This window comes from Psittacula echo (genome assembly GCF_963264785.1).
Source record: "Psittacula echo genome assembly, chromosome: 13".
Classification (NCBI taxonomy): Eukaryota; Metazoa; Chordata; class Aves; order Psittaciformes; family Psittacidae; genus Psittacula; species Psittacula echo.
Genome location: NC_137749.1, coordinates 1,899,542 through 1,920,588, shown reverse-complemented (window position 1 = coordinate 1,920,588; position 21,047 = coordinate 1,899,542). Strand labels below are relative to the sequence as shown.

The window sequence follows — 21,047 nt, the reverse complement described above, 5'->3', positions numbered from 1 at the left end:
GAGAAGAAGGAGGAGGAGGAGAAGAAGGAGGAGGAGGAGAAGAAGGAGGAGGAGGAGAAGAAGGAGGAGGAGGAGAAGAAAGTATGTTAAAAACCCATGAAAGCAGTGGGAATCCCACCAGCTGAGGTTTGGAAAGCACTACAGGTCTTGTGTGTGTGCTCCTGCAGCTGGACTGCTAGTCCCAGGAGATTTTCCACAAAGTGATTTACACAACATACTTGTGTAAACTGTACAGAAGTTAATTACACCAGACTTCAGTATTTCCTCTTCTTGTATTGCCTACTATGTAAATAAATTAGGGTTGGGCCTCAAAAGTGAAGCTGTTAGAAAATAGAGAGTGTAAAAGTTAAGAGAATTGTTTTCAATGCAGCTAAAGATCTGTTTTATTTGCCATAGAGTAGTGGAACCTTAGTAAATAATTCACTTGAGCAGTTAGAAGAGTATAGATAGATTCATGCAAAGTCCTTCTCCCCTGGTTCATAAGAGATGCTCCACCATAGGCTTATTTTGCTGAGTACTGGAGCTGAGCAGGAGTTGCATGAGAACAGAAGGGAAATGTGCGAAAAGTCAAGGCACGAAAGCGAGCACTGTTTTTTTACGCTACGTTGCAATTCTTCATTCCTTGCAGTTGGCTGTTAGCATGGTACATGTTCTTATATAGTGCATTAAATGTCAGAGATGATTGAAAATACTCACTTTTGCTTTACTGTTAATTTGTAATGGCAAAGACTTAGAGAAGTGCAACATCCTTTGACCACCTCCCCTCAGAGGAGCTGTACCAGATCTCTGAGCTGTTACATACAATTTGCTGCATTTCTAGAGATATTTCCATGAGGAGAAAGTCTGTACTAAAGATTTACCACCTTTAAGGAATCCAGTTACAGTTCATACAAACCTGTCAAATAAATAACCCTCTTTACTGAAGGGTCTGTCTCTGGCAGATCTGCCCAGGCTCCTCCAGCACTACAGCTAACTTTGCTGCCAGCACAACAGTCCGCAGCAGACAGCCCGATGCCAGGTCTGGCTGATGTTACTAAACCATGATGAGGCTTTCCTAGGAGGTAGGGATTCATCAGAGCAGGGTGGACGTGGAGCCCGGTGTGTCCGGTGGGCTGATGGGGAGCGTGCTGGAGTAGGACTTCTTCTGGGAGCGCAGGAGAGGAGTCTGAGTGTCAACGTCCCGGCAGGCATTGCGTTTGAGGGAGAGGAAGATGTGCTGTGTCCAGCCATACACGATGCAGTTCAGAAGGCCCTGGGAAGCTGCTGTTAGAGCCTGGGAGAGAGCACAGGGGAGAGCTGCGTTCTCTTGTCAGTCAGGACTGCACAGCACAACCCGGCTCCCTACCAAACTGTCAAACCCAGCACGTTACGCCAAGCCTCTCACTTCCAGCATGCTTTTGTCTAGCCAGATCCCCATGTGATAGAGGAATCTCATAGTTATTTTAATACTCTTTGCTAAATGCTGCCTCAGGCACAGCAAGGAGCTGGACAAGTGTTATGGAGGAACTGCATTTGGAGACTTACAACAGTCTCCAAATGAAAGAGACTTATGGAAGTCTCCTTTTTATGAAAAGAGTGGAAAAAAGCCCTGATTTCTAGGGATCCTTTCTAGTTCTATTTTCTATAATTGCCATGGTGCTGTGATTTTGGTTACTGAGACCTTCTCAAGCCTTTGAAAAACATAAAACATCTAATAAAGATCTTTTCCAACCAAAAGCATAAACCACACTTAGGCTCATACAGCAGTGATCTTTGCAGCTGGAAGCATGCTTTGTCCAGCAGAGACTAGAAGCAGGCAGACACTAATATCCCTGTGCAAGCAGAGAAGGCAAAACATAGGAGGTTGCAGAGGAACACATTTACCTGTAGAATGAGAAGAGCCATGTAGATTTTGCTGTTTGTTGAAACAGTCAGCTTCATTATTCCAAGAAGGACAGCTGTAAAATAGGATGGGGAAGAGGGTATTGCTTTAATCCCACCTCATCCAAGTTCCACTGCCAGGCTCTATGTCCTGGGCGAATATCATGAGAGTAACTCAGCTCTCTGCTTACCTGGGGTCCAGCAGCAGAAGAAGGCAACAGGGTAAAAAACCACTCGTTGTTCCACCATCTTAATCATGGCCCACTGCTGATCCCCCAGGAACCCTGTGGAGTTCACAAACCTTTTGTACAAGCCTCGGGCTTGACTGAGTATAACCTAGAAAGGAACAAGCACACATCGTTGTTTGTACTTGGTGCAATGCTCTGATCTGCCTTGTTCATCTAGGACAGAGTATCCCATTTCAGTCTGTCAAATCTTTTCACGCAACAGCGTGCTGCCTGAGGGAGAGCAGTTGCCTTGTACGTGACCTTCCTTGTCTGAACTGGTTTGGGCTCTTGCTGACCCATGCAGTAGGTGATCTGCTGCCATGCTCTGAGCCTTCTCTACCTGCTAAACCCTTTTAGAGATGGGTTGACAGAACACAGGACTCCAGATGGATTTATATGGTGGCATAATGATATTTTCCCTCCCCTACCATGCCTTCCAAAAGGGAAGCAGCACCACACAATCCTTCCCCTGACATTGCCTGGCCTCTGGTACCACCCAAACAAAGATGTAAAGATGAAAACTGACCATCTGGATGCCATGGCTAGTGTGTAAGGACTGTGTTTCTTACCAGAATGGCAATGAAGCTGACCAGAAAGGAAATAAGGAAGACCCCAATGCCATAGAAATGCATCGCACGGCAAACAGAGCCACTCAGGGTTTGCGGCTCGTTGGTTGGCACGGCTATTTCCGTGTGCATCAGGAGACATCTGTGGGAGAAAAGGAACAGCCTGAGCTCCTGCCGTGGCTCATAAGCAGCGGGGCTGTGTCAGAGATGTGTGAAGCTTACCCATGCTTCTGGCTGAAGTTCTGGTAGCAATTACTGCTGTTGCCCAGGCAAAACACAGGTACCATGAGAAGGAAAGGAATCAGGCTAAGAAGAGAAAGGACAACGGCACAGTTAGTAGTTATTAGCACTACGCTGTTCTCATCCCCAAGCAAACACTAGCTGCTGCTTCTGTCAGTAGAGAGGACTTACTTAAATACTGTTTTTATTAACATTCATGCAGGCAATACATTGGTAAAGGGAGCACCTCCTTAAAAACATACACACAGTTAATATAGTTCTAACTAACTTGGTTAGAGAAAGGCCCATACATCCAAACCCTTCTAACTCAGAGTTTGTTAGGTGACTCTGTTGTTACTGATGAGCTTCACAGGTTTTACTAAAGCTTGCTTCAAAATAAGCAGGAAGCAGAGATCAGGGCACTGCAGTTTACCAAAACCACATCATTCTGCCCCAGAGACTCACATCTTACCTAGATGAGATCGTTGCTATTCGGCCAATGCAACTTGCATAATCTACAACCTGCAAAATCCAAACAGCTTTATTAAATGAGTGTTTCTGCACAGCCTCTGGTTCCCAGGACCCAGCTCCCACTTTAGCAGCCAAGGGCTCTTTGAATGCTGATTCATCCCCAGACCAAGTACAAATGTTTGTTTCCACTTTGCACTGAATCAACACCACTGAGTTCAGTCTGTGCTGATCTGCAACAAGAACAACTGACGCTTCCACCCGCTCACTGCCTTGTTCTCCTTCAAGACTAGAGGATTTGAGAAGGGAACTTAGAACTGGACAAGGCGCAGACACTTGACGAGCTCTCTGGTGTAACTTACTCATTTTTTTGTACAGCTTATTCACTTAACCTAGCCCTGTTCCTCACTAACTCCATGTTCTAGTGGAGAAATAAAGGCAATTTGGAGTGTCCTGGTATGTACTCACCAGGAAATGTACTTTGGCAGCTGGGATCCACACAATAGCTATGACAAAACAATGTGAGCACAGCAGTAATGCTGGGGAATTATGGTAGGTGTTGTGTTTTGAATGGGAGTCCAGCAAGAAGGAAACCAGTCCTACAAGTGGACCCAAACCCTTATGGACAAGAGCCCTTGAAATACAAACTGATCTGCCCAGCCTGCTACTCCTGAACCAAGCAGAATATCTGGGATACAGTTTGCTGTGCACAGCGAAAGCCTAAGGAAGAAAAAAGCTATATAGATAAATGTGGATAATGGGATGAATGGGAAGAGCTGCACAAGGAACCTCTCATCTTGCAGCAACACATGAGGAGCAACACCCAGGTTACAGCGATGGTGGTGCCGCACTGTTTAGCCAGGTGGGAGGAATGAAACAACCCCAAGGAGAGATGTTGGTCATGAGGTATGTGAAGTGTTTGTTTAGCCTGCAATGCAGAGAGTGTTTTTCTGACTACGATGTCCTTGTCCCTTGGTTCCCAGCGATTACCAGTTCCCCAAAGGGCTTTTGTAAAGGCCAGCAATGATGAAGTGAGGTCTGGCCGCTCTTCACAGGGCCAACTGCTCCTTTTATCACTGGCTCACTTCCATCACACCTCCTACCCCAAACTCTTACGATATCTTACTGACGCTCTCAAACACTGTATGACACCCGGGGAGGACAGAAATTGTCAGCTCTCAGTTCCAGGCAGCCCCGGCTTTCCTGCCCTCTCTGTCATACCCAAGTAGCAGAAGGCAGTGACAGCACCAAGCCAGTTACTCAGCTGCTGCAAACTGCCGTTCTTCTACCTGCAGAACTTCTCCTGAGCTTTCTCTCCTCTGAGATGTACACTGCCATTGCCTTTGTCTGCTTTAGTCTTGCAAGCCTAACCTTCCACTGAGCTGCTACCGCAGACTCAGCAGTAATTCTTCTGACCTCAGTAGGCAAGATACATCAATTCATACAGCCAGGGGGCAGAAGGGCCTTCAAAGTCCTTATGGTGAGGTTTACTGCTTATGTATGCACCTCCTAAACCCCAACACAATCCCACAGTTAGATCTTGGTACTCAGCACTTGCTGCATGCCAGTTCTCACCTGGGGGGGTATCCTGAAAAGGTTCTGATTGTATTTCATCTTTAGGTCCATGTACAGATGCCAGGTGTAGTTGACAGTGTATAGAAAAGAGGCCATGTAGAATATCTGTGAAATACAGACAATATTTCAGTCCTGTAACACTAGCTCCTGTAGCATCACTGATGAACCCAAAGCCCACAGGCCAGAGGCAGGATACTAAACAGCACAGTGAACTCCCAAAGGTGAGGGTCCCTGTGCCCATGTCTACTGAGTTGCAGTGGGACACCAAGAGGAGGGGTTCTCACCTCAGGCTGCACAAGGGCAGTTTGATTTTGGCCTCAAACAGGGGACAGGAGGACTGATGACAACAGGACTGTCTTAAAAATACAAATATGGGTGACTTGGCTCATTTTTGGCCCAAATCCTGGCAATGAAAGGTTCAAAGGCACTTGGACCCTCCCTATGCTACATCCATTAGGAAACACAACACAAATGCAGCACTTAGATTTGCTTCTGGCATCATGAGCTCACTACACAGTGGATTCACGGAAACAGAAAACAATGAGATATTTAAAGAAGAAAGTGGGGACAGAGAATATCTGCACTAAGCCTCAGTTAACACCTCGAGAGCCCTTTACTCTCCATGGGAAAAGGAAGGAAAGGAAAGCTACAGAACTCTTTCCCACAGGGAGTTTCACAGCCCTTGATTCCAGCTTGAGACGAGACCAAATATGTAAAATTCCCCATAAAAGCTCCCAAATCTTTCTTGCATTTCTTTCTTCATCCAAGGTTGCTCCAGGCAGGCGAGTATAAACAGCGCTGCCAGATCAGACTATATATATGTGGGTGTTGTGCTTGTTACAGGAAATATGCTTCCATGGCAAAGGCAAAGAGGAAGGGCTGGACAAGTGAATTTTCAAGTGGATTTGCTACCTCTTGCCAAAGAGGCAAGGAGCACAGGTTTGCCACCCTGATAGCATCTAAGTCTGGGAAAGCAGTCACTGAATAAACGTGGTCTCCTTCAGGTTGCAAATGCTTTTGGCTCACTCAAGAGGAGGAGTTCAATGAGCTGCTATATTGCAGCAGGAACATTACACTGACTTTCCAGCTCATTAAATGAGGTTTAATGAGGGTTTGTTGCCCTTTTTCAATTACTTCCAGGGAAGGTCATCAAAACAGTCCACAAAGAGCATTCTTTTGCACTTCAGAATGCCTTAGAGAGGCTCACAGAATGTCAGCACTGCCTTCTTTTTGGAATAGGGAACCAAAAGCTACTTGTGAAGACACCAGCAGCAAGCGAAGGGAGCTCTGCTCTCCTGGGATCGAGCTTTGGCACTGTGGACAGGCCTGAAGTGCTCATCATGAGGAGATAACATAAGGGCTGGAAAACATGAGAGTCCCTCATTATAACCCTTCTGTGGCTCCCCATTGTGCTCATCAGTGTGAGCAGGGCCTGCCAGGATGTTATTAGGCCACTGGAACTGAACTGGAAGAATGTGGGGGAATTGTGCAATTATAACCACAATCTCTATTCTGGACCTTATTATCGTCATGCAAAGGCGAGGCAGGGAGGAGAACAAGCTCAATGGGCAGCAGAAAGGAGCAGTATTTACATTTACATCAAACAAGAAGCTGGGGCTGAAATAGGGAGAGTCCAAGACGCAAAGCAATATCCTTTATGACACGGTATGAATGTTAGGGGAGTTCCATCTGCTGCAGCACCAGCCCTTGGTGATAAAGTGATGGTAAACAGACTATAAAGCAAAACACTGTCTTGCTCCTAAGGCAATCCCTTGAGACAACCACATCCCATGAACTGCGGCGTGAGCCTCTTCAAAGGCTGCCATCTGCAAACACCACTGATGAGCAGTCCTGAGCCTGCCCTCACCCTTGCTAGTGCATTTTACATCTTCCAGGTGCTTGGGTACAAAGAAGCCGCTCGTGTTTATGAGACACCCAGGGATGAAACCTTTACATGGGGGCAGGAGACATTTACTCCATTCATTCAGTTACAGAGCACTCCTACCCCACAGAAGCTGCTGGTTAAACCTGTTACCAGCTCCTACTTACGCACAAGGGCACAGCTGGGCTGTTAGGTGAGGAGGTGTCCTGCTCCGTGTCACGTGCGGGCACGGTTGCTATGGCAAGTGCTCCATTTGTTTTAATTTCTCCCCGAGCAAACAGCAGCCACAGCTCTCACCAGACACAAGCCAGCTCTGTCACCCTGGGCGGGGGGGTCTGTTGGTGGCACACAGGAGAGAAGCCTGGTGACGCTGTGGCTGAGGTTGGGATGTGGCAGGCACCCTGCACACCCCACCACAGCACCCCGACTGTCCCCCGTGGGGCTGAGGCAAAGGAAAACGCTGTAAGGAGTTGTCCAAGGCCAGCTCTGCCCTTCCCAGCAGTGGAGGTAAAGCTCCCACCTTGCCCCCCTACCTTGCTGGTGTCCCAGAGAAGCATGGCCACATGCAAGGGCAGAAAAGAGATAGAAATGGATGGGAGCATAGCATGCTCTCAGTGTCTCCACTGAGAAATGATGGTGTATTAGCCATATCCAATCTACTGCTCCTCTAGCAGTGCAACCTGTCTTCTCCAGGCCATAAAAACATCACAGCAGTATTAAGAACTGTCCCCCAGGCAAAGCTGCAAGGGAAACGGCTCAGAAACATCTTCAGTCCCACATGTTCCTTCTACCTTCTGGCTCTGAAAAGCCTCTCCAAAGCTCTTCCCCGATCATTTCCCCCTGTTCCATCATCTAAAAGCCATCTTTGATACTGTTCTGCACCATTCCCAAGTGGCCGTGTTACTCACCCCCCCACCATTTCCTCTCCCAACATGAACATACTGCAGTGCTTCCACAGTGGAGCTATGGAGACCAGGGATAAGCCAGGAGTGGAACAGCTGCTCTCACCATCACCAGTAATCTGCTTTTACCCACCAAACCAGCTGCTGAAACAACCCTGGGCTGCAGGTCCCCATCCCTAGACACACATCGGTGTGCCCGCTTCCATACCAGCTACATCCCTGCCCTCTCTGACGTATGTGGAGAACCTCTCCAGCTTCATACACTGCCCCTGAGTGAGGATCTTTCAGTTCCCACTTGTGGGTACCCACCATGCTCCCAAGGAGCTGCCCGAGCCCACACAACAGGTATCAAGGCTTCAACAGCCACATTTTTGTGGGTCCTTAAAAAAACCCTGTTAAACCCAGAGATCACCACTTGTGAACCACTGCCCTGGCCCAAGCTTGGCCGTATCCTGCAGAGTGTTTTGGGAGCAGTCATTTGCAAAGCCTAATGCTGAAATGGGAACTCGGTGAGACAAAAGCAAACTGTCAGGGAAACAGTATTGCACTCACTCCACTCCAATTAGTCTCCAGCACACGGAATCAGCTGGAATTCAGCTGAATCGCTGGGGCAGGGGGCTGAGCTTGTGCTGATGGAGCAGCCCCTAAGCACCCTTGGGACTGTTTGAGAGAGGACAGGGCCAGGCCAGCAAGAGCAGGGATGTATATATGAGTAATGTTGTATGTCTGAACTCGAGCCAAACACAGAGTGTGTCTGTTCCTGCCCAGGATGGAGGAAGCATGAAGAGGAATAGAAAAGCTACAGTGTGAGAGGCAGAGATCAGTGTCAGCATGGGCCCAAGAGGAAACAGATTTAGACCCATCTACTCACTTTACACAAGCAACCCAAACACAGCAGCAACCACAAAACCCCATGCTTTCTTTGCCTTCCTCATTGCCTCTCCCAGAGCAGATGTACCTAAACCCAAGCATTGTTATCTCTGTTTTACACACAAGGTGAACAGGTCTGATAAGTTCACACAGGGAGTCTCTGCCAAAGCCTGTCTAGAAACAGCCCCACGGCCACGCTCTGATCACCAGCGAGGCTGGTTACAGCAGTGGGTGCACAGCGAATGCATGAGCAGTGGTGCCAAAGCTACTCACTTGTCCTGTGGCTTGCAGGTTGTAGCAGACAAGGTCCTGCTTGGAGGTTGGCGTGCTGTAGAGAAGCGCCCCAGCGAGCCAGCACATGCCCAGGAAGAGGTCGGAGAGGCTCAGGTAGAAGAGTGGACGAACCTAGGAAAAGGGATATTGAGCAGCAGGTCTGAGTGATGGCCACAACACTGCCATTACCTCCTACAGCAGCAGTTTCACCCCATCATCTAAGCACACCTTCGTCCCCCTGGGCACACAAACCCCACGCTGATTCCTGCTCTTAGCAGCTGTTTCAATGCAGATACCCTGTTCTAATCACCCTTTCTAACAGAGCCCCAGCATCCAAGAACAGCATCAACTCCTACAGAAACTATCTCAAAGGTCCAGAATGTTAGAGAATAGGAGAGGCTGGCAGGGAGAAATGATGCTGTTTGTTAAATCAACTGTGAGAGAAATCAAACTCTTGGTAAACACAAACCCTCCTTCAGGTCTGAAATAACTCAAACCAGACGTTTTCCCCCCTGTTTCATGTCATTTCAGTTGGTGACTAAGGCTGAATCTATTTCACATGCCAGATTAATTTTCACTGTGAGAGCCACCACTCACTCTCTGTGCTTCACGCTGCACCTTGCTGGAACTGAGTCGCGTCCCCTCTAATGGCAGTTTCCAGCCCGTTTCCAGTTTGCATGCACCGGCCAAAAGGACTTTAAATGCTGCAGGAAACCATCTGTACAAAATTCTGGCCAATATTCTGGTGTTAGTGGGAGTGCAGCCACTCTGGCAAAGCAGCTCATTATCCAGAGTCTTAATTGTAGTCTTTGGTACCCCATTTTTAGCATCCTGGAGGGAAAATTATGGGTTTTTTCCATCCCCATTCTCCCCCCCCCCCCCCGAAATTATAATGCTAACCACAGCATGGAAACATTTCAGGAGGCTTTGATTTTTAAACTGAGCTTTTGGTAGTATTTGCCTCAATATTGTCCTTTAATTAAACGTTTACCATGTTGTGTTACTCGCGTCTTGCTCCTGTGAGCAATGAGAAAGAGCTTAGTGAGATTGATAAGAGGTAAAGCAGATCTGATGGACCCAGATGTGTCCTTGTGGCATAGTTTGATGGAGATCTGCCTGGTGTGTTCTTGTCCTCTGCCTTCTTCAGGGTTTGTCTCCTTCAACATCCTTGCCTCTCCAGTTCCATATTTACCATCCAACCAGCAAACACGGTAGAGCAATTTGCTGTTGCTAACTAAATATCTGGAGCTAGATTGTACATCATTACACTCACAAATGTCTTTTTTAACTGGGTTTTTCTTTGCTGGTGCAGAACTGAAGCCCTGACAGGCAGTCGTAGACATGCCAGGCTGTGACAGCATCCAGTTTGTGAGCATGGCAGGTGAAAACCAAGCAGCTCTGAGAGAGAAGCAAAGCAGCACCTTTTGCAATCAAACAGGTGACCCTTTCTCTGAGCAACAAGTGTCTTTAGAGCGAGGAGACACTGATTGAGGAGCTATTTTGGCACAGACCTAAATAAAGTAGGTAACAGCATTTAGTGAAAGGCAGCTTGGATCTTACTTGCAAAGAAAAAACCCAAATGGTATTTATAAAATAGAGGAAGGGAATGTAAAGATGTGACGAGTCAGAGGAGCTGCCAGGCTGGAGCATACATGTTGATTTAGCTCTGTCTGGCCATGGCCCAGGGACATCTGCTGGCACAGAACCTGTTGACAGGAGGGGGAAATTCTTTGTTCCTTGCCATCAGCTCTTCTGAATGATTGAGCTCAGGCTGCAGAGTTTTATTGACCCCGTAGAAACACAGAACCAGCTTCAAGAATGCAATATTAGATTTCCTAGGCTGGGGGCTGGAGGGGAAGTGTTTATAACATCGCTCTCCTCCCAGCCTCCAGAGCTGTTTATTTTTAAGCATTTTACTCTGGAGCCTCATGATGACTCAGGGAAGAAGCTGTTTGTTGCAAGCTTTGATATGGATCTCTTCCAGCCCCTTTGTTTACAGATCTCCAGTTAAGGCCAGACCCATGAGGATGAGGCGATGAGGAAGTTACTGAAGGTTTTGCTGCTTTTGAAACACCAGCCCTGCCTGGGAGCCCGATGCAGAGGAGTCACTCCAGCTGGTATCCATCACTCCTACATGGATCTGCAGAAATAAGCCACACAGAAACATCTGGACTCCCTCAAGCAGGACGGATCCATCTGTGACGTGGAGCCATTGTGTGGCTTACAAGTGTCTGGAGTGCAGCTCCTAAGGCACAGCCACAGCGTATGACGAACAGCAAAAGGGTTCCTGAGTAACGCAGACTTTCAACCGTGGAAGTAAACGGGAAGAGCCCGTGGAATCACAGCAGGACCTCTGCCAGATCCAGATCAATATACCAGGGTGGAAGACCCTGGGAGAGAACTATGTCTGGAACTCTCCAAGTGCAGGAGATGGGGTAGAGTGACCTCCAATATATACCTTGTGCAGCACAAGCTCAGTTTTCCATCCCAGCACCAAGGTGAAGCCCCTGCTTTCGCTCCTCCCCAGGAATGCATGGAGATCTGCACAGCTTCCTCTGGATGTGCTCAGCAGAGGATTTCCAGGAGGCTGCTCTTGGGAGCATGGCTGCCCTGCATGTTGTAGGGGTACAAATTTGCCCTGCAAACCTGGACTCATATTCTCCTTCCCACCCTGCTTCATCAGACGATGTGGCAGTCATTAGCCTGACTGCATGCCTTCCTTCTCTGGAGATAACTCATGGCATTCCCTGGAAGTCCTGTTCTCTGCAGAGCAAATCCATGATGTACCAAGAACATTGAAGATGAGAAAAGTAATACAGCTTTGTTACAACGTAGCTGCCAGCTCTACTGTCCTACCGCCCTTAGCAGTAACTTGTTAATCTGCGTGGTCCACAGACTAGGATGCAAATCCTGGACGGCAAACCCCACCTGCACATGGATCAGCTCTGTGCACCGCCTCCAGCACATCCTAGACAGACAGAAGGACCATGTGTGGACAAAAAAAGCAAAAGCCTGCCTTGGGATGGAGATCTACAGCTACTGAGCACACACCAGTGACCTGCTCAGCACATCTGATCTACCCCAGACACGCTGGGCTCCCTGCACGTGCGATGCACTTGGGATGTGCCTGGCACCCTGTTCATGGCAGATCCACAATGCACACATGGGCAGGCTCACCCCAGGCTGAATCATCCAAAGCCCCACTGCAGCATCCAGCACCACAACCTGTTTTAGCCTGGCCTCTTTGTCCCTCAACTTTGCACTGTATCAGTTTTAGTAGCACACCTGCCTGGAAAAGCCCTCCGAGATTCCCAAAGACCAACACCTGTGAAAGCCTTTCCTACAGGAACACCTCCGGTTTGCAGCTTTGTGCACAGCTCCACAGCCCTTCTGCCCCACAGAGGAGGGCATACTCAGAAATCCCTGTTCCCTCCTGCTCTAAAGAGCTAAATCCTGCTCCCTCGGAACAACCGGAGGACTTTCCTGGAGCAGCAGGAAGCTCGGGGCAAAGAAACCTGCTTCTCCTTGGTGGCTGCAGCTCAAGGTTAGTCCCTTCACCTCTTAGCACAGACAAAGGGGCAAACTCTTGGCAAGCCCTTTGCCTCCCAAATGAGGCTTAACCACAGAAGCCTGAGACCTGCAGCTGCTCCAAGGAGAGTTCCTGACCTACAAAGGTCTTTGCTACACACACAACCCATCCGCAAGGTACCAACCCCTCCACTCAGAGAGGGACGAGGAGGCGCAGACCTTACCTCGGGGGACCTCACTGCGTTCTGAAAGACGGCATAGGCAATAATTGAGCTGGAACCTATAACACTGAGAAAGCAAAGCACAGGTTGGAACAGGAGCACGTCTGCCTACCTGTGATGAGAGATCCCTCTTTATTGCCTGTCACTGTAGCGGGAACTTTATCCCGGCACCCTAGAGATACGGGTTTAGGAGCGCTGTACCTGAGCATGGCCATGGTGAACTGTATCCACTGGAGAGCCGAGAAGACCTGAGGATAAACGGAGGAGCTCAGCACCACATGGCCCCACAGGACACCCCGAGGTACAGAGCAGGGCCGGGGCACAGCCGCTGCCCCCAGGGCTCCCTCACCTCCTGCCAGTCCCCGTCCAGCCGCGCCGCCTCCGCCGGGAGGGCCATGGGGACCCGCCGCTACCGCTGCACCGCTCCCGGGGCTGCGGGCACCGCCCGCGCTCCGCCCCGGGGCCACCCCGCGCCCGGCCCGCCCCGCGCCCGGCCCCTGACGGTCAGAGAGAGGGAGCCCCGGGGGAACAGCGGGACCCTCCGCCGCGGGGCGGGACTCCGCCCAGCCCTAACAGGGGGACTGTATCCCCGTCTCCCCTCCAGCCGCTGACCCGAACCGACCCTGCTTAGCTTCACAGGCAGTAACCTAGCACCGGGCTCCTCATCCGGCGGCACCCGCCTGCTGGCGAGGCTGAAGGAGCGCGCGGGCGGCCCATAAGGGGGCGCGCGGCGGTGGCCGCCATGACGGCTGCTCCCTCAGGCGCCGGGCGGGACGCGGGCTTCGTGAAGCGCGGACCCCTCCGGGTCCTTCCTCCTCCGTTCGCACCGGGGACAGGGCGCTGGGTCCGAGGGACGTCCTCCAACCGCCTCGTGTAAACGCCTTACCTCTAGGGCATCCCTTTCGCCTCTAGGTGAAAGTCATCATCTGATTGATCTGCCTTCACCTTCCCCTCCAACCACACAGTCAGCAGCAGCTCCTCCAGAAAGCACCTTAAGAAGCAGCTATTAATTGGAACAACCTTTTTATTATAGCATTATTAATACATTTTACCTGGCAGCAGTATCTGCTCCTTGTACCCACCCCAGGACTCAAAAGGCAGCAAAGCTCCCACCGGAATCAGTTTTGCTCAGCCTAAAGCAACATCTTCAGGTAAAACACACAGATGGGGCTCTTTTCAGTTCTCTACAGCCCCAGTCAGGCGCACAGCATATTCCAGTGGCCATCCGAGCTCCACACAGCATGAACAGCACATGCAGCATCGAGTTCTGACCACCGACCTCATCCCTGGGCCAGGCATCGCCATTAGAGTAACACAGATGGGATCCTAAGGACACAAATGCTTCCTGTAACAAGACCTCATGTTCAAGTACTCCAAACTACCAAATGCTGATGAAGCTTTAGTTTGAGTGTCAATTCCTTCTGGAGAGGCTGGAGAACTGTGTTCGTGTTCACGATGGCTTGAGACTCTCCGATGCCTGTACTGGTCTCACCCCCTTATTCTGAAGCTGGGAAATGAAGCTCGGATGGGAAGGCCAGGCAAAATATTCAGGCATTGCATGTGCTCTTCAAGCATAAGGAAACTCACCCGAATGCACCTCTGAAACAACATGATTTTGCATGAACTGGCGAGCCTGGATGTAATAGCACCTCAAGGAGCCTCTGCCCTTGCTCAGAGCAAACACCACACGCTCTGTCAGGGTACCACAATGTTTGCTGAAATGGCTGCTTTGGCCAGAAGATGAGGAGCAGGTTTTGATACGTGGAGGACAGGTCTTCACTGCCAGCACTTGGCTGATACCCAACCCAAAGAGAGACAGGAGCCACTGCAGGAGAAAGCAGGAGAGGGAAGCTCCAGGTCTCTGTCAACAACAGGTAAGGAGAACACCACTCAGAGAAGGAGCCCTACAGGGAAGACAAGAGGTGAGAGGAGGAGTAGACTCATGAGCATAAACCCCACAGACACTAAAGACAGGGGAAGGTGGAGATGCGAGGGGCACCCAATCTGTACTTTAACAACATGTAAGATGGAATGAGACCAAATTTTGTCATTAATTTGCTAGGGTACAGCTGTAAAAACCACCAGGAATGTGCTTCAGGCCAATCTAGTGCTTTTTTTGTTGTCTGCTTTAACACTGTTATTGAGTAGTATTACACAATACTTGCTTTAAGGTGATTTTCCCAACATTTAGAATACTGTGGTTTTAAGGAACATCGTCCTCTTGATCTTCTAAACTGAGAATACCAGAAGGAAATCTGCTGCTCTCTTGAAGTCAGCGGGAAGTTTGCTTGCATAAGGAGAACTGGTTAGGACATCGTTTCACAGCTTGTACAAAGCTCTCCAGCGTATTAGAGCTCATCTTTTTCATTATTCTTCTTCAGGAAAGAAGCGAGGATATTGAGGCTTTTCTGGAGCTCCTCCTTTTTCCCATCACTCATTTTGTTCTTCTCGATCAGTTTGGTGATTCGGACCACTTCATTAGCAGCAAACTCTTCTCCCTGCTCCAGTATCTTGCTCATGATTTTCAAGTATTGCTCAGCTGACTTCTTCTCGCTTTCTTTTGCCTTTTCTAAGCTTTCCTGCCCCTTTTTGAGGAGGGACTGGCGCTCTGACTTCTCAGTGGTGCTCACAAACTTGCTGGCCAGCATGTCGTACTCCTTCAGGCAGCCTGGCATCCCCAGGTAGATGCCGTTACTCTTCAGCCAGCGCTGAATAGCCCCGGCCTTGATTTGGCCGCTGTAAGGTAAAGGATTGTCAAAGTCACCATCCTGGAACAAGTGAAAAATAGGGAACTTCTCCTTATCCAGCTTGTACTTTTCTCCCAGCTCAGTGTTCAGTTTGTCACCATAATCTGTCAAGGGAAAATGAAACACAGAAAAGCAGAGTGTGTTAATCAAAAGGAAAAGTTAAATTAGGATTTGCTTCTACACAGATAAGTATTTGTCTCCAGTTTCAACATGTCCTAATGACGTTTTTGCTAAGAAATGCCACACGCTGAAACAAAATCACTTCTGCAAGGCAAACCATCAATATGTTTTCCAAATACAAGATTCTAATGGTGCTTTGCTGTGACTTTGACAGCATAAGACACTGGCAGGACTTCCGTGTACAAACACCATCCTCCTCATAGGAATTAATAGCCATTTTTTAACTTGTGTTGCTCTATCCATTGATATTATTTTACAGTTAAACGGATTTTTTTCCTGATCTGTGTGCAGACAGCATACACTTACACATTTTGGTTCTGACAGCATGCCAAGTTACAAGATGTTTGCTCATCTTACGTAAATTACATTTATTTTTGAGGATGGAAAACATAACTGAAGAGATTTCAACTATGTTACTTAGCTAAATACATGTGTGTTGAGAAATGTCAGTGGGTGTGGGTGAAACCTCCAGTCTGACAGTTCCTATAAGCTTAAATTCTTCATTCTCCCTACAATGCAAGAGTGAGAAAGGTGATAGTGATCCACTCCTCACTCCTTTTCCCTTAAAGCCAACTGCAAGAACTGAAGTTACACTAGCCACAGTGCACTAAGGACCTTCTGTGCTTCACCAGCAATAGAGGGATAAATTAACTAGATTACATATGCTTTCCTTGACCAGGCTTGTGGCTAAAGCATGATTCTTGCAAAGTCTCTTCCCTGGAAATAGACAGAAAAGTTTCTCTCAGCAAAGACAGAAAAACACAAAGGCAGGAAGTGCTAGGAATGAGGAGGAGGGCATCCAGTTTAGTGGCATGGGCTGACTTGCTCCATTAAGCAGCCGGAAGGAGATCAGCAGCACACCCACACTGGTGGCAGGAGGCAGAGCTCAGCCACCAGCCAGAGCAGGGACCAGGCCTCTCTTGTTTCACTCTGTTAGAATTACTTCAGAGCCTGTTTCCACCAGAAATCACAGCGCTCTTTCCCTCACACCAACCCACACTGTGCTAATCAGCCCAGAGTTCCTCACCTGATATTCCCACTTCAGCCACCAGAAGATCCCCACTGGAGCCTGAGCTCTCTGCCAGCTTTTTAAACTCATCCTGTTTCTCGCCATAAGGATATTGAGTGTCGAACTTCACAAGGACAAACTTATGCTTTGGAATTACCTAAAGAAAAGCAAAGCACAAAACTTTAGCATTTTGGGTTTGAGCAATCCACAAGTCATCTAAAGCTGCTGTCACTTGTCCTCCTGTGCAGTGAGGAGCTGCAGAGGGAGAATGGAAATTTGCTAATTATGGCTTTTCAAAACTGACTCACTGCAGTGTGGAGGAAAGACTGAGCTTCGGCTCTATGTGCTCCTACACCAGATGACATAGATGGTGCGTGGTAGGTTTGGGGGGATCTGATAAGGCCTTTAATTACACATGATTTCCTTACTGTAAAGCTGATTAGCATCTTGGAGGGCAGTCAGCTCAACAGTTTCCAGGGGGACATTAAGAGGAGAGAGGCTGAACCTAAAGGCATTTTGAGGTGTTCCAGCATAAGAGCTGCAGCTCCTGGGGGCCCACAGGGAGGGAACTGAGGTGCTGCAGGTGCTGCTCTGGTTCCATCAACAGAGAATTCCTCTTTTAATTGATTCCTCTTCACTCGTCCTGTTGCTCTTGAATTTTGCTCTGCCCAGATGAAGTCCTTTCAAATGAGCTCAGAAATGGAATCTGTTGCCTGCTGTGGGATGTTTTTTGTCCTGCCTTGCAAAATCTTTTGTCTAATGAATAGGGTCCGATTACAACACGGTCCCCACCTACAAAGTGTGCTACGAGCACTGCTCAGGCATGGGCAGAGCAGCTGATTGCAACAGTGAACAGGATCCTTCGGTCTCGGGCCTGCTGCTCACTGTATTTGCCATCCTGGTAAGGGGTGAATGTAGCAGGTATCACACTTTGATATTTCTGCTGGTCTTTGCAGGTCCCTCTTGCAGTGTTCTGCCAATCACTTCAAATTGTTGCAGAAAAGCTGGAAGCTCCTAAAGGTTCATGACTCTTATCATAGAATGGTTTGGGTTGGAAGGGACCTTAAAGCTCATCTTCCTGCACAGGAAAGAACTTCTTCCTAATGTCTAATCTCAATCTCCCCTCTGTCAGATTAAAGCCATTCCCCCTTGTCATTCTCAGCCTGTTTCCAGAGCAGAGCGCTCCAGCCTCTAGACTCACTTGCATGTGGCAAGAAACGCTTGCCCATGCCCGAGCAGCATGTTTCGGGCAGGTACTTGTCAAACAGCCAGGCTGGCCGCATGCGGCCTCTTCATCTCTCCTGGTGTAGCACATGCTGTAACGTCACCACACCAGGATTTCTGGTCTCAAGTGTCTCCCTCATGCTGGGTCTGCGACACCGTAGATCAAAATCCCGCTGTGCTCTGGCAAGATCGCTTCATTTCAAAATGATTCAGTGCACAAAAACCTGCGAGACTCCAGTGTGGCAGCAGCCTGTTGCTTTCTGTTTCATGAACAGAAGTCAAACCGGCCCAGGCAATGAGCGCTCACGGCCCGAGCACGGTCCTGCCCCGGCTCCCCGGCTCGAGCAGAGCAGGACCGGCGAGCGGCGGCTGGCAGCTCGCAGGCCAGGGCGCTGGGGTCCGGCCCGGCGCTGGGCTGCGGAGCTGCAGAAGCCGCCAGCCGGGCCGGTTCCGCTCGCCCCGGGCCGCAGCGCTGCCCAGTTCCACTTGGACGGCACCGATTGGTCGTCCGCCGCGGCTACCGCTCTCCTATTGGCTGTGGCGCGGCGCACCCGCCGCCCCGGCCATTCCGCGGGCCCCGCGCCGGTGGCGGCAGCGACGGGGGGGGCGCAGCCCCGCGGCCCGCTCCGCACCCCGGCCCCGCACTCGGCCGCCGGGGCTGCCTGCCTGTTGCTTTGAGCCAGGGGTGCACATGGCCACTGCGCACCGGGGCCGGCCTCCTACCCCGTCCTCCCCGCCTCCTTCCCGAGCGCTCCGGCAGACCCTGCAGCGCCCGCCGGGCGGGCCCGTACCTTGTAGAAGGTGATGGCGTCGAGGGGCACGGAGCCCTTGGTGTGCAGCGCGCTGCCGCCGGGCAGCGCCAGGCCGAGCAGGCAAAGGAGCAGAGAGCCGGCGGCGGCCGCCGCAGCCATGGCGGAGCGCGGAGGGAGCGGGGCTGCTGGGGACACGTGACCGCGCTGAGCCCGGCGCCGCCGGGGGCTTGCCCCGCCCCGCGGCCGACCGGGGAAACCGGGTACCGGGCGGCTTCCAGCTGCAAAACAGGACCCGATGGAGGCAGGAGCGGGGGCAGAAGGGAGGAGCTGGCTCTGCAGGATCCTGCAGCGCTTGAGGCCAATATAGGGAGAGGAGAGAGCAGCGCGGGTGCCTGTATTGATTCACAGCAGCAGGGCAGCCGCTGCATGGCATGGCCACAGCCCTCTCAAGCCTATTTTATTGTTCTAGTAAAGATTTCTCTTGCATCGCCCCCCTTACCTTCCTGACAACTCAAAGCTAGGCTGAAGTGCAAGCAAGCACTGCACAAAACCCGAGGAGCACATCAACAAGATCACCTGCCAAAGGACACGCCAAAGCTCCAGCCTCTGCAAACATCATTCTGCAGCCAGTCCGCAGGTGAAAAGCAACGGGCGTATTTCCCCTTTCTCTCCTCCCTCGTTGTAGGCAACTTGATTTTTTGCGTGCCCAGCACCAGGATTATCAAGCTTCAGCACAAAGCTACACAACACAGGCGAGCACGTCAGTAACTTCCAGACCATGCGGACAGGAAAATGAAAGAGGCAGCAATACTGATTTGTAACGAAACTGACTTTTATATAAATTATAAACCCATCCAGTTTAAAGCAGATCAGTTGCAGTTGTGTCACTTAAGTCCGTAGAAGGCTGAGGCAAACGTATCTCCTACACTCATAAATTAACAATGAATAATCCAGGAAGAGAAAGGTCAGGTAAGGCTGCAGATACAACAACAACAAAAAAACCCCTCTAAGGTTACTAGCAGTTAAAGTCACGATTATCAATAATTGCAAAATATAAATGCAATTTTTGAACAGTTAAAAAGTACAAAAATGATGGGCAACACAAACAGGCATTGTAGGGTTTGTCCTATGTGTAGACAAAGCAGAGCAGGAGACTTCTGACCTTTATCTACATCATACACCGATTCTAAGCAGTTGAGGAAATCTGTAAAAGGATCGTGGCTCATGATCCCAGTAGTATAAAAGCAGTAATTTTCAGTCTGTAAACAGTAGTCTTGGTAGCTTCTTCTAGGTATGGTTTCAATTTATCACCTCCCCCACAAAAAAATAAAACCAGAAACAAACAAAAACAAGTCTCAAGAGTGGAAAAGGGGGAGCAGCAGCAATGGGTTACAGCTTCAATTTCTTATCCTGTCCCTGTGGGACATATTCTGGAGGGGAAATGCTCTTCTGTAAGAAATATATAATATATTTAACTGTACACAATACATAGGGGGAGAGAAAGTCTCCCTCAACCAAGCCCCAGTCAGTCAGTATGGAGTCATTACTGTACACCATTTCCTCCTATAGAGAAACTACAGCTTGTAAAGAGATGGCACCTGGGTTTATAAAACACCACGTAATCAAAAACCTGTATTTGTTTGACAAGCTGACTGTTTGCCAGTATCTGGAACTGGGAACAGGGCAGCAGCCAACACTGTGACAGTGAATACTGCCCCTGAGCTGGCACAGGGCTGGCTGATCTGTGCCACAAGAAGCAAGAGCCAGCCACGGATCCATCGCCACTCAGCCTCTGCTTTGGATGACACATATCCCCCCCTCCAGCAGTTTCAATTCTGCTTTTAAGGAAGCTGATGCAGAAACCCTTTTTTAAAAGCAAGTTCTGCTTTCAGGCACATGGCAGGGTTTTAAAAGCCTGGTTACATTAACCTTACACTTGACTTATTTTCACCATTACTTACTGATACAACTGGTTGAGTTCAACCTGTTGTAGCAGCAGTGGAAAGAAACTCCAGCATGACCCAGGCCTCTGGATGAGGGTGCTGCATCCACTTTGCATTCAATGCTGGCATATGAAGCACTGACATGGGAGAGGGAGGGAAGGGGACATCACCAACCTCCTGGAAGGAAAAGGGGCAGAGGATGGATTTCTGGCTCAGTGCTTCTCTCTGAACTGCATCAGCTCAGGAATGGGACTGTTTTCACTTACCCTACACATTTGAAAGCATCAACTTCAATCATCAATCTTGCTTTAATTTAAGAAGCATACTCTTCTTTCTTTCAAAAAAGGTATTTCTATACAACATGTAAAGAGTTCACTTGGTTCTTTTTTTCTTTTTCTTCTCCTCAAGGAAAAAGTATTACTATAAAACAGACTTAACACATTTTGGTATTCGTCCAACCCAGAGCACTTACCAGACATTGCAGTTAAAACCATCAGGACATCCACTACAATTCTGACAGCCTGCAGACATTCTTCTTTCCCTTTCAGGATGGGGAAAAGCAAAACTAAACCCAGCAAGAGCAGCTCTGTCAAATTAGTAT

General features: G+C 49.3%; 2 protein-coding genes across 10 annotated transcripts; both read right to left on the bottom strand.

Moving 5' to 3' along the window:
• Positions 1-91: 91 nt before the first annotated feature.
• TMEM116 (transmembrane protein 116) lies at positions 92-13,749 on the bottom strand. 9 transcript variants are annotated; one of them, XM_080628388.1, is made up of 11 exons: positions 13,644-13,749; positions 12,793-12,839; positions 12,595-12,658; positions 8,843-8,974; positions 4,916-5,020; positions 3,345-3,394; positions 2,876-2,959; positions 2,657-2,795; positions 2,052-2,196; positions 1,864-1,937; positions 92-1,273 (listed from the first exon to the last, which is right to left on the bottom strand). In XM_080628388.1, the coding sequence occupies exons 2-11, from the start codon at positions 12,804-12,806 to the stop codon at positions 1,073-1,075; spliced, it is 1,008 nt and encodes a 335-aa protein (XP_080484514.1). In that variant the 5' UTR covers positions 12,807-12,839; positions 13,644-13,749; the 3' UTR covers positions 92-1,072. The 9 variants fall into 9 exon arrangements, with proteins under 9 accessions (XP_080484514.1, XP_080484513.1, XP_080484512.1 ...); XM_080628387.1 differs by lacking the exon at positions 13,644-13,749 and adding an exon at positions 13,478-13,537; XM_080628386.1 differs by lacking the exon at positions 13,644-13,749 and adding an exon at positions 12,941-13,017.
• On the bottom strand, positions 13,598-18,713 carry ERP29 (endoplasmic reticulum protein 29). Its single transcript, XM_080628395.1, has 3 exons — positions 18,543-18,713; positions 16,546-16,684; positions 13,598-15,442 (listed from the first exon to the last, which is right to left on the bottom strand). The coding sequence occupies exons 1-3, from the start codon at positions 18,660-18,662 to the stop codon at positions 14,940-14,942; spliced, it is 762 nt and encodes a 253-aa protein (XP_080484521.1). The 5' UTR covers positions 18,663-18,713; the 3' UTR covers positions 13,598-14,939.
• Positions 18,714-21,047: the final 2,334 nt, after the last annotated feature.